General features: G+C 37.8%; 1 protein-coding gene across 7 annotated transcripts in view; it reads right to left on the minus strand.

Moving 5' to 3' along the window:
* Nucleotides 1–12,005, minus strand: part of ADGRV1 (adhesion G protein-coupled receptor V1) — a 590,892-nt gene that overhangs the window by 7,366 nt on the left and 571,521 nt on the right. For all 7 annotated transcript variants that reach the window (XM_053907199.1, XM_053907200.1, XM_053907201.1 and 4 more), the window contains 2 exons: nt 4,920–5,111; nt 1,902–2,079 (listed from right to left, as the gene is read on the minus strand). In XM_053907199.1, the coding sequence (XP_053763174.1) occupies nt 1,902–2,079; nt 4,920–5,111 (370 nt within the window). The remainder of the gene's footprint in view (nt 1–1,901; nt 2,080–4,919; nt 5,112–12,005) is intronic.

Raw genomic sequence — 12,005 nt, forward strand, 5'->3', positions numbered from 1 at the left:
ATTTACTCTTCATACTTTTGTAAGAGTTATTTTGCCTCAAAAACCAGTGGGAACATGCCATTCCTCTCCTCAAAAACCTCCATGGCTCACTAGGTTCTATAAAAATCCCACTCCTTAACATGGAATCTGAGCAGCATTTTAACATTATGTAAAATACCAGCAAGTGTTCTGCTCCCACAAAATGAATCTATTACTAAATGTGTTCCGGAAACACCAGGTTAAATTAAGTGAAGTGGGTTTCTTTACTCTAGGACTTTTCAGAGCTGCTAAAATGCTAATTGAATTGTGAATCTTTGCAGTTTCCCAAATAGACTCAGTCAGGGGATCCTCCCATTGAGGAGGGCTATAAATATCTCAAGGAGGTTGTTCGCTGAAACCCAGTTGGGAAACTACAGTAAATTATAAACCATGCAGGTTTCAGGCCTTCGTGCTTCTGCCTGGATGCACTCACCTTCCACCCTGGCCATGCTGCAGGCAGGGTCTCTTCTCCCCAGGCACCTATAAACTGAGCACCTGTAAGCCCCAAGGCATGGCTCATTCTACTCCCTCAGTCTGCAGTGCCTTTCCTCCACCCTTCACCTATTTAAAACCTACATATTTTTCAAGATACAATTGAGAACATTTAAAAAGATTTCCTTGATCTCTTCAATAATTAATATTTCTTTTCACTACTTATTTACTCTTCCTTATATCACATTTGTGTGAATGTCTATTCCTCCAAGCAAACTCTTAAGTTTCATTTTTCTTTCATTCATTCATTTTTCCAATAATATTGTTGGATATGAATATTGGAAAGTATTCATTTTCCAAACACTATTCTTTTTTCTTTAATTTTTTTTTGATGTTTATTTGTTTTCGAGAGAGACACAGAGAGCAAGCAGGGGAGAGGCATAGAGAGAGGGAGACACAGAATCTGAAGCAGACTCCAGGCTCTGAGCTGTCAGCACAGAGCCTGATGTGGGGCTCGAACCCACAAACTGCAAGATCATGACCTGAGCTGAAGTCGAACCCTTAACTGCCTGAGCCACCCAGGTGCCCCTCCAAGCACTATGCTTAATATAGGCATATATATATATATATATATATATATATATATATATATATATATATATATATATATATAGTAAAATATACTTGGAATAATTATTTTAATAGGCTCATCTGAGCATGGACGTATCTTCTTGCTTGCTTGCACATCTAGAAATGAAAATTTCACTGAAATTTTTATAACACTGGCAGTTCAAGATCTTTCTGAGGAAAAAAAAAAAAATGCAGGGGCACCTACCTGGCTCAGTCGACAGCATGGGACTTTTGATCTCAGGGTCTTAAGTTCAAGCCCCACGTTGGGGTAGAGTTTACTTAATAATTAAAAAAAAAAATGTTTAAAGGAAAGGAAAAAACCCGTATATTTGATTTGAAAACAACTATCTATTGGGGTCACAGGCTGAGTGGGGTTGAACATGTAGGAGGAGCCAGTGAGATACAATATGTTATGGTGCTTGGAAAACGAAAGAACTACATGCCGCCCATGATACTGCCTTTGAAATTCTTTGCTTCAAAGACACTCTAGGTCTCTGTGGCAGGTCAGAGGAAAAACCCTCTGAGTGAGATCCCTACCAGATTGTCTTACAACACTGAGATTGTTTCAATGGTATCTTGGTGTTACATCAAGATTCCAGGACAGAGACATTTACATTTAGAGTATGCCTTTTTCTTAAAAGCAAATTATAAATTATTTTTAGATTGTGTTATAGTTGGTGCCAAGAACAAAATATCCTAAAGTTTGGCTAGGATTAGGAATGGGTCATGAGAATCAGGATGTGCACTTCATGGGAAGAGGATATAAGTTGTAGCATAGCAAGAGTGCCTACTTCTAATGTGGTTTGTGGGTTCATACATACCAGTTTTTAATGCAAATATCAAGTCATCAAACTCCTGGGACTCCTCATCAGCTATTAGTGACCCCTGGCCATATCCTCCAGAGGAAGGAAATGTGGTGCCATTCTGCGGACTTGGCTTCAGGTCAGGGCTGGCCTGACTGGCTTGTTGGAAGGATGCTCTCTCCCAATCAGGTGGCACCTTTTTGGTGTAGGGTGGGGAGAAAAGGAAACAATAATATCAACACCTACATAGTTACTCTGATATCTACATGAATAATTTATCTTCACATTCTTATTACAAACATCAAGTGAAGGGACTGCTGAACTGTTTAGAAGAAGACCTCTTTAATTTTACCTTTTGTCCTTAGAGACAACCTAATCTGGTGTTTCTCAACAACTTCTCTGTTAGAATTACTTGTAGATTTCTATGTGGTCATGTGTGGGGAAAGAAAATTATTTTTTAAACCCAAACAACATGTTTTATTTTTTTGTAGGATGTATGGGAAGGAAACTGTTAAGAACATAAGAACTGGGGGCAGTTAATGGACTGGTGAACAAAATAGCCTAAGGGGAGTAAAAGGTAGAAACTTCCAGTTACAAAATAAATCTTCACATAATCATTGGATTAAATGATTAAAAAGATAGTTCTAACCTAAAATGATTAAATGTATTCACTTCCCTCTTGGTCACTGATAAACAACCCCTTAATCCTTCCTTGCCTAATGCTTTCCCTTCTCTGCGTGGCTTTCTAGAATGTTGCTGACAGTCCCTCACTGACAGCTGGATCAAGGCCAATTCTGAGCTTCTGAGGAAGGCAGGACACACTTGAAGGGTGTGCCATTGTGCAACACCCTACATGAACATTCAAGTAGTGGCTCAGGCCCAGGAACTGAATTGTCACAGCTGTTCCCTCCCGACACAGGGTTTTCTGAGAGACTACAGGGAAGCCTCCTGCTGAGAAAAGTGACCTGAGGACTGTAGGAATAATGTGAGAGAAGATTAAGCCTTAAAATATTTCAGTAAGAAGTTGACCATCAAGAGCCACACCGCTCAGCAGAGCTTTCTGTGATGACACGGATATCTTAAATCTGTGCTCTCCTTTGCGGCAGCCACGGAACATGTGGCTACTGGGCACTTGAATGTGGCCAGGGTGAGTGACAAACTGAACTTTTAATGCTGTTTAATTTTACTTAGTTTGAATTTAAATAGCCACACATGGCTAATGGCTATTGTATTGTATAGCTCAGATCTAGACAAATGCTAGATTGGATAAACAATCAAAAAGACAAAAAAACATTTTTTTTTTTTTTAAAGATTCACTCCTGAATCGTTGGTTCTAAAAGTATCCATTTCTGGGGCGCCTGGGTGGCTCAGTCGGTTAAGCGTCCGACTTCGGCTCAGGTCATGATCTCGCGGTCCGTGAGTTCGAGCCCCGCGCCTGGCTCTGTGCTGACAGCTCAGAGCCTGGAGCCTGCTTCCGATTCTGTGTCTCCCTCTCTGTCTGACCCTCCCCCTTACATGCTCTGTCTCTCTATGTCTCAAAAATAAATAAACATTAAAAAAAAAATTAAAAAAAAGTATCCATTTCTATTGGTACCAACTACAATGTGAAAACAATTCCATTTTAACCACTTTGGGGATATAGAAATGGCACTAGATTTCTAAACATTTAAGGGTACTAAAGATATATCCCAATTCTTAAATATACTTGTGATCACTTACCTATTTTAATTTTAACCTGACATGAATAAAATTCCTTTCAACATTTAACATGGGAGACAAAAAATATCACTGAGCAGGTAGATTATCTATCTACATACCTACCTACCTACCTATTTACCTACTTACCTATCAATAAACGATTACCTTTTCAGACAGATGCACTTTGATTTCTTGCCAGATTTCAGGATGCAAACACAAATACTGTGTCCCTTGGTTTTCCTTTTTTAAAATGTTTATTTACTTATTTTGAGAGAGACAGAAACAGCACAAGCAGGAGATGGGCAGCAAGAGAAGGAGAGAGAGAGAATCTCAAGCAGACTCTGTGCTGTCAGCACAGAGTCCAACATGGGGTTCGAACTCAGGAACCAAACTCAGGAACCTTGAGATCATGACCTGAGCCTAAAACAAGAGTCCGATGCTTAACTGGCCACCACCCAGGTGCCATTGTCCTTGGCTCTTTAATACAAAGACAGCAATGTGAGTTATGTAAGGAGCAATAAGCAAGCATTCTTCTGGCACTGTAGAAATGGTCAGGGACCTGCATACTATCTCTTCCTGGACAAATGTCTTCATGTAAGTTTAAACTTTGAGCATTGGTCCCAGTGCTATGAGCAGCATTACTGACAGATTGGTGGCAATGTGATTTAGACAAAGGAAAGCAAAATGATGAGGACAGAATGCAAAGAACAGTGGGAGGTGGATCTCACAGAGGACATCCTGGATAGATTTTTCTAGCAGTGCTGCTGAAGCCCTCTTCCAAGCTTTTGCCCTAAAATATTTTCTGGTACTTAAAAAGAGTTTTAGCCTCCTTTCTTTTCACTGAGTATTTGCTGGGATCCAAGTAATGAGCTGGGATGGGTGAAGAAAGAGAGTGAAGGACGTATTTTTAGGAAGAACAGTATTTAAAAAAAAACATTTCCAAAGCACATCCAGTCACTGCCATTTTAAATTAGGAAGATTTTGAAGAAAGAGACGACAAATTATGTTCTGACTTCCCAGTACAAATCGCTGGTTAGTTTAGCTCACAGGGCAGGGAAAAAGAGAATTAGGTAACAGGCATGATACCACAGTAAGCCAATCAAATACCACTGATCAGAGGCTGTTCCCAGGAGAGGGATTTAAAAGTCACATAGTACCTTTTAACCTGCAATCATCTTGAGGTGGAGGTGGACAGGGAAAGGGGGAGGGAGAGAGAAAGAGGGAGAGGTGGGAAGAGAGGGGGAGATGGGTACGGAAGGGAGAAAGGAGGAGGGAAGGGGAGGCAGGCAGGGAGGGGAGAACGTGAGCAAGTGCAAGAGCAAAGGCAAGAGCAGGCACCTCCTCCATAGCACTGATAAGGTTCTGCGTGGACTTGCTGATTTCCCCTCCAGCAGGAGGCATGCCACTCCCTGGTGTGAAGAAGGCTGTGCTGGGCCCAGGGTGTCCATTCATTTCCACTGTGTAGCTGGCCTTCATAGGGCAGCACGTCTGGTTGTGCAGAATGAAATAAACCACAAAAACATAAAGTCCCTGCAAAAGAAAATAACACTAGTTTGTTAAAGGAAATCCGGCTACCGCAGCTGAAAAATAAAGGTGGTTGTAAGCATAGCTGGATTTTCTACAAGCATTCAAATTCTACCTGAAGCTGGGAATTACAGAACATGTTACAAGGCTAGCAAGGGGCCACTGTAAATTTCTGGATGTCACAAAAAAGTTTTCCAGTGTTATTTGGGAAAAGTGCCCCCTCACTAAAAACAAAAAACAAACAAACAAAAAAAAAACCACATTTTTTTTATTGATTAAAACACAAGTGACTCTGAAATCTAGCCCTACAAATATGTGAAAACAAACTGCAGACGCATATCTGATTAGCCGTGTAGCTTTTTGTTATAGAAAGCAAACCTCTTGCCTTCCCGAAAATTACTCTTTTCCCATGGATCTCACTTGTTCTCATTTTTTTTCTAGCAAAATGGTTGAAGTGAGGTAGACTTCCAGAAGGGCAGTACTAATTGAGCCTTCTGATTTTGTTTATACAGCTCACTGACTTATTTCATTTGAAAACAGCATCACTGGGTAGGGACTCAGGAATTCTGTGAATTGCTTGGTATTTAGCGTGCCTTGCTTCTCAGCGAACGTTCCAGGAGACAACAAAGCTATCTTGTGAGTTCTTAAAGATCTGCTGGCCCTTTAAATTCTTTTGCAACCTAGTCAAGCTCTTGACAATTGCTCTGCTTCCGTCACAGAGAGCAACTCAGATTTTGCATTTGTGTTCCAGACATGGCCTACACTGGCTGTCCTTCATGATTTCTACAAGGGATCTACTGTATACTTCTAATGGTGCTTCTATAATGCTTGGTAATTTTGACCTTTATTCTCGGCCAATAAAATATGTTAAATTGTGGCTTTTGTATCTGTTAATCTTGGTGTTTAAGTTTTGGAAGCAAATTAGAATCTCCTTAGTTATGAAAATTCTTACATTAATCCACAAAAATGAAAGCAAACTTATTAAAGAAGAAAAGGAGTTAATGTTAACATTTTTCATGAAATACGAGTAAGTTTCTTCGTTTTGTGAAGCTTGCATTCTCACATGGTTCATGACATTTCTAGGAGTATGGAAGCAATAATGCAAATAATATACTTGTGGGCTTGAAACTTGTATCTGCTGGTATAAATAGCAAAGTGTCTGTTAGAAAATACTCAAGGCATAAGAATGACAATGAATTTTTAATAAAATGAAATTTGAAAACAGTCTGCATGATGGGCATGCTAGCATGTGAGCTATGTTGCCATTTCTAGAATACTGCCATAAATTAGGTCTTTCTCCCCCTTCCAGAGTTGGTATCCAATCTGTATAATTAACAGATATGTTTTAAGATCAGTGGTTCACCTGCTAAAAATATTTTTAAGTATAATTACCTTAACCACAATATAAAGTTACTAACAGAAACATGTTTCCTTTTGAATTAGGGTTGTTTTGTTTGTTTTTGAGCAACATTAGTATTTTAAGTTATGTAGGTAAGTGAATTAGTTTCACATGCAAATGATGATATAAACGTTAGCAGAAATAAATCTTCCTGAAAACACACACACACATCCAAAATTTTTCTTGAACAAGTAATTTTTCACATGGGTATGACCTAATTAAATTGGCCACAGCAATAGACAAAACAGGAAAAAAATTAAACTGTCAGCCTTAAAAACTGTGAGAATGTCTCTGATTTATTTCAGGATTTCTCTAAGTGTTACGAAGTGATAGGGTAAAAGCTAGATCAGGAAACAAAAACCATGTTTTAAAATCCATCTCTAAGGACCCATTTATTAAAACAGCACATTCTCTCTTGTTTGTTTTTATATGTAGCCTTTTGTGCTTCAGGAAAGGAACTGCCTGCTGAAAATAACTTGCATGTGAAAATTACATGTGTTTTTTTTTTCTTTTTCTTAAAAGAATACATATACAGCTAATACTTTGCATCTTTTAGATGTGCCCCCAGGAAACATAAACATTTTAGAAAAGAAAAGAATGTTTAAATGTAGATTGTGTGACATTTGCCTGGGTCCGGCCCAGGCTGGGCAAATACAGAAAAGGGAGCTTCTTTATCTAAAGTACTCAGCCATGGAGATTTCTGACCTCAGAGTAAAAACAAGTTCCTTTCCCAAACATGTTTCAATCCCAGGCTCTCCCTTATATGCTGGTCTGTAAAATAATGTAACAGAGAATCTAGAATCTCAAGTGTTCAATCCAAAATGCTGACCACCCACTATATGTACACGGTCAGGCACTGAGATGCAAGGATAAAACATCAGATTCCTACTCTCAAGTTGCTCACAGAGACAACAATATCTTACAAAGTAATAGGTTAACTCTCTTAGAAGCAAGACCTATATAATCCATCCACCTGTTGTTCCTATGCTTTACTCAGGGAAGGGTGACAGAAGGGAATTCTTTCTGCGCATTGCTATTTTGATAATTTTGTTGGATCTCCTACTACAATGATGAAAAATGTTTTCAAAGTCTTTAGTTAGATTGTATCTGGATGAAACATACCTACTATGGCCAATTTTTAATTTAATTTAATTTTTTTGATACAGGCATTTAAACTTATTGGCAAACATTCAGTGAGACACAAACAGACCATAATGTCTAAAGGAGTTTGATCTCCTAATATGATCAAAGAGGAAAATAAGTACAGCAGATGTGGCTGCTTAACTCAGTGATATCTATCAGTTCCATTAAGGTGGGAAAGAATCAACTTTGCTATTTGACAGATCTTCCCGAGAAGTGGTGGCAGAGGAGAACCGGGTAAAACAGCAAGTTGATTAAGCTGCCTGCTCCTGAAGGAAGTGAAGTCTTAGGGCTTTGCGCTGGTTTGGAGAACTCATCTTCAATCTGAAAGTGCCTCCCTCTGAGGACTACGATATGGCCTTCAAACAGGAGCAGTTAATCTTGGCAGGACTTGTAAAAAGATCTCAGGAGAGGGTAGAATCCAGGTATTCAAACCGTAACTGCATGCAAACTGTCACCGTTGGCAATGCCCTTTGTCTCTGCCTCGCCCTTCCCATAATTCCTTCAGGTTATAAAAAAGTGGTGAAAAAATCAAATGCATTCAATGAGCCCATTTAAAAACAGCTGCCCAGTCCCATTTCTTTAATTTTAAATCGGCTCTAAATAAAGCGAAACATCAACTCACTATTTTTTCCACGTTCCACACAAAGTGTGACAGACCTTACACTGTGTCCTCCACCAGTGAACATTAACACACCCATCCAAAAAGAGCTCTCACAGATACTGAGCTATATGTGTTCAGCAACCTGACATACTGACTCCACACAACCTCTACTTCTAATATTTATTTCAGTTTCTGGCAAAGAGTTTTGGCCAATGATGCATGATAAAAATACGCAGGTGATAGTGCCTAGCCTGCCATTAAAACACAAAGAATTAAATGTCTAGACACTAAAATGTAAAGTTTATAGAGTTGCCAGCACTTAAATATTTGAGGAATAAAAAGCTAGAGTTCCACAGGTAATGAGAAATTGGTCTTACAGATACCGCACATCTCACTGTAACCACAAAAGTTGAACTACTGTGCTGTTAGTAGTTGGCACTAACTATGATTCAGGGAGTTTGAAAATAAAGGAGATTTTGCTAATATAAAGTCCAGTGAACTAAGATGAAAAAGACAAAGATTAAAGGAATTACAGAAGCTAATAGGGAAAAAAATACTCAAGAATTGTTCATTGCTATACTTGAAAAGGGGAATCCAAAGAATGATAACTGAAGATGAATAAAAAGACATAATATTAATATAATAATAATTTCTTGTAAAAGAAAAAAATAACTGAACCTTCAGATTGAAAGTATAATACCATATACCAGGGAAATTTTGATACAGATTCCTTAATACCAAATCATAGCCTTACTAAGTTTTAAACTTTAAGATATTCAAGCAGAAAAAAAGCCAATCTGTGACTAAGTGGTAAATTTTAGGCTTTCCTCAGACTTCTTTACATCAACTAGTAGTGCTAAAAGACAATGGAACAATATCTATTAAGTTCTGAGGGGAAAAAGTGGTCCAAGAATATTACACTCAGCCAATAGAGCATTTGAAATTATCAACCATTAAAAAAATATGCTGGGAATGCAACATCCATGTATCCTCTTGGGTGAAGGTAACCCAAACTACATGATAATAAAATATAACCAATAAAGAGATGAATTGCCCGTACAGAAGAAAAAACAGAATTCAGTACAAAGATGGCAAAAGGATCATGTGGGGTGCCTGGGTGGCTCAGTCAGTTGGGTATCTAACTCTTGATCTCATGGTTGGTGGCTTTGAGCCCTGTGTTGGGCTCCGACCTAGCAGTCTGGAGCCTGCATAGGATTCTCTCTCCCTCTCTCTAAAATAAACTTGAAAAAAAAAAAAAGGATCATGTAAAAAGACCTATATATCTATGCATTTAGATATAAAACCAATACTGAACAAAATTATGAGAATTAGAGAGTCAAATGAAAAAGTTAAGTCTAGACAACCTAAAAAGATAATATTAACTAAGAAAGTTCCTAAGGTTGGGATAGAGGAGATGGGAGACATGATTATTCATGATTCCATGTTTTACAGCATGTAGTCAATCAATACTATAAAATTGAAATACCTAGGTAATAAAAAACAGTGATTCTAATCATTAAAAAATTTTTTTTTTAAATTTTGAGATAGAAAGAGTGAAAGAGCTGGGGTGTGGGCACAGAGAGAGAGAAGAGAGAGAATCCCAAGCAGGTTCTGCACTGTTGGTGCAGAGCTTGACTTGGGCTCAATCCAACAAACCGATAGATCACGATCTGAGCCAAAATCAAGAGTCAGATGCTTAACTGACAGAGCCACCCAGGCACCCCTCTAATCCTTTAATGTATTTATAATTTCTTGTCTTCTTTTTTCTTAAAGTAAGCTCTATGCCCCAACTTGGGGCTTGAACTCACAACCCTTAGATCAGAGTCACATGTTCCTCCAAAGGATCCAGCCAGGCACCCCTACCTAGTATATCTATATTTGTGGTATAGAACAATTTTTTGAAATTCAACAATTACTCCTCTTCCATTTTAGTTTTTCTAATGAAATTTTCAAATAAATTTAGTTTTGTATATTACAGCAAATATAATATGGTCACATAATTTAAAATTTACTTGTAATTAGACATCCAATCATATTTAGTATTCCAAAAAAGGTGTCTAGAATGATGTGCACTTAATGTTACTTTTATTTTTAAATAGCCAATGGTATTCAAAGAGACTTAATGACATATGTATGTATAAAGTGGGAATGATTTTAAAAATGATCCTTTGTTTTTAATGCCTCATTTGCTCTTTCTGGTGCTCTTCATTCCTTTCTTTGGAACAGGATTTGCTCGTATCACTTCTCTTTCCCTCTAGCCTGCAGAACTTCTTTTTAGCATTTCTTAGAGTTCAGATATGTTAGAAATAAATTCTTTCAACTTTTGTCTGCCTGAAAATGTCTTTATTCCATCTTCATTATTATTATTTTTAATGTTTTATTTTATATTTGAGAGACAGAGACAGAGACACACAAAGAGTGTGAATGGGGGAGGGGCAGAGAGAGAGGGAGACACAGAATCCGAAGCAGGCTCTAGGCTCTGAGCTGTCAGCACTGAGCCTGACGTGGGGCTCTAACTCACGAACTGTGAGATCATGATCTGAGCTGAAGTTGGACGCTTAACTGATGGAGCCACCCAGGCAACCGCATTATCATTTTAGGGGAATATTTCCACCAGATACAGAATTCTAGGTTAACAGGTTTTTTGTTTTTCTGGGGACTTTGAAGATATCATTATACTGTCTTCTGGTTTCCAAGGTTTCTGATGAGAATAGTGTTTGTTTTTACCTTTTTTTGTGTGTGTGCAATGTTCCCTTTACTTCCCCAAGCTGTCCCCATGATTTTCTATTTAGATTTTCAAGAGTCTGTGATATACCTGGGTATAATTTTCTTTGTTGGGGGTTCTCTTAAGCTTTTTGGATTTGTGGTTTTTGCTATAGAATTTTGAAAATTCCTGGCCATCACTGTTTCTGTTATGGTCACCTAATGTTAATGAGGATTATTTTTGAAGTCATTTTAAAGGTTTTTAACCTTGGGGTGCCTTTGTGGCTCATAAAGTAAGAGCAGGTGACTCTTGATCTTGGGGTCATGAGTTTGAACTTCATGTTGGCTGTAGAGATTACTTTAAAAAAACTTTTTAATCTTTATGCTTTTATTCTGTTTCAATTCTTTATAGTAAATAGTTACCATTTTTTCCAAATAGTAATTTTTTTAACTACAAGCAGATTTGTCAGTATATTAACAAAGATCAATTCTATATAATGGGTTAATACAGATGAATTGTATATAATGGGAACATGGACATGTGGATAATTTTTTGTTTTTCTTTTCCACATTTTAAAAACTGAAACATAGAGATATTGAAATAATAGGTATAATGTTTTTGGAGCCACAGGGAAAATGTGCAATTTCAAAATCTCCACATTTTTGTGGAGGCTTTACAAATGGCCTATATAAAACCACTTATCTTTTAGATAGTCTAAGAAAGTGCACAAAATGATGCAGGACAAGGGAATTCGAGAAATGAAATCTTCATTAAAATTCAGTTTTCAGCTGAAAAAAAATCACAAATTTGTGATAAAAAAAAAAGAGTATCTTCCATTAAACTTTACCCTCCTAGAAAGCAAGAGACTATGTCCAGTTCACCATTATATTTTAAATTTGCAGCGTGGACCCTGGCACACAAAAGGAGCTTAAGAAATATTTGTGAAGAGATTATGGTTTTTAAATATCAGCAGGGGTGAGAGTGGGATGGGGGTGGGGACAAACGTGGGTCTGAGGCATGTGTTGATTTTAGTCCTCTGTTTCTCTCACTATA

This window comes from Panthera pardus, unplaced genomic scaffold (genome assembly GCF_024362965.1).
Source record: "Panthera pardus isolate Hobbes unplaced genomic scaffold, ASM2436296v1 HiC_scaffold_2, whole genome shotgun sequence".
Classification (NCBI taxonomy): Eukaryota; Metazoa; Chordata; class Mammalia; order Carnivora; family Felidae; genus Panthera; species Panthera pardus.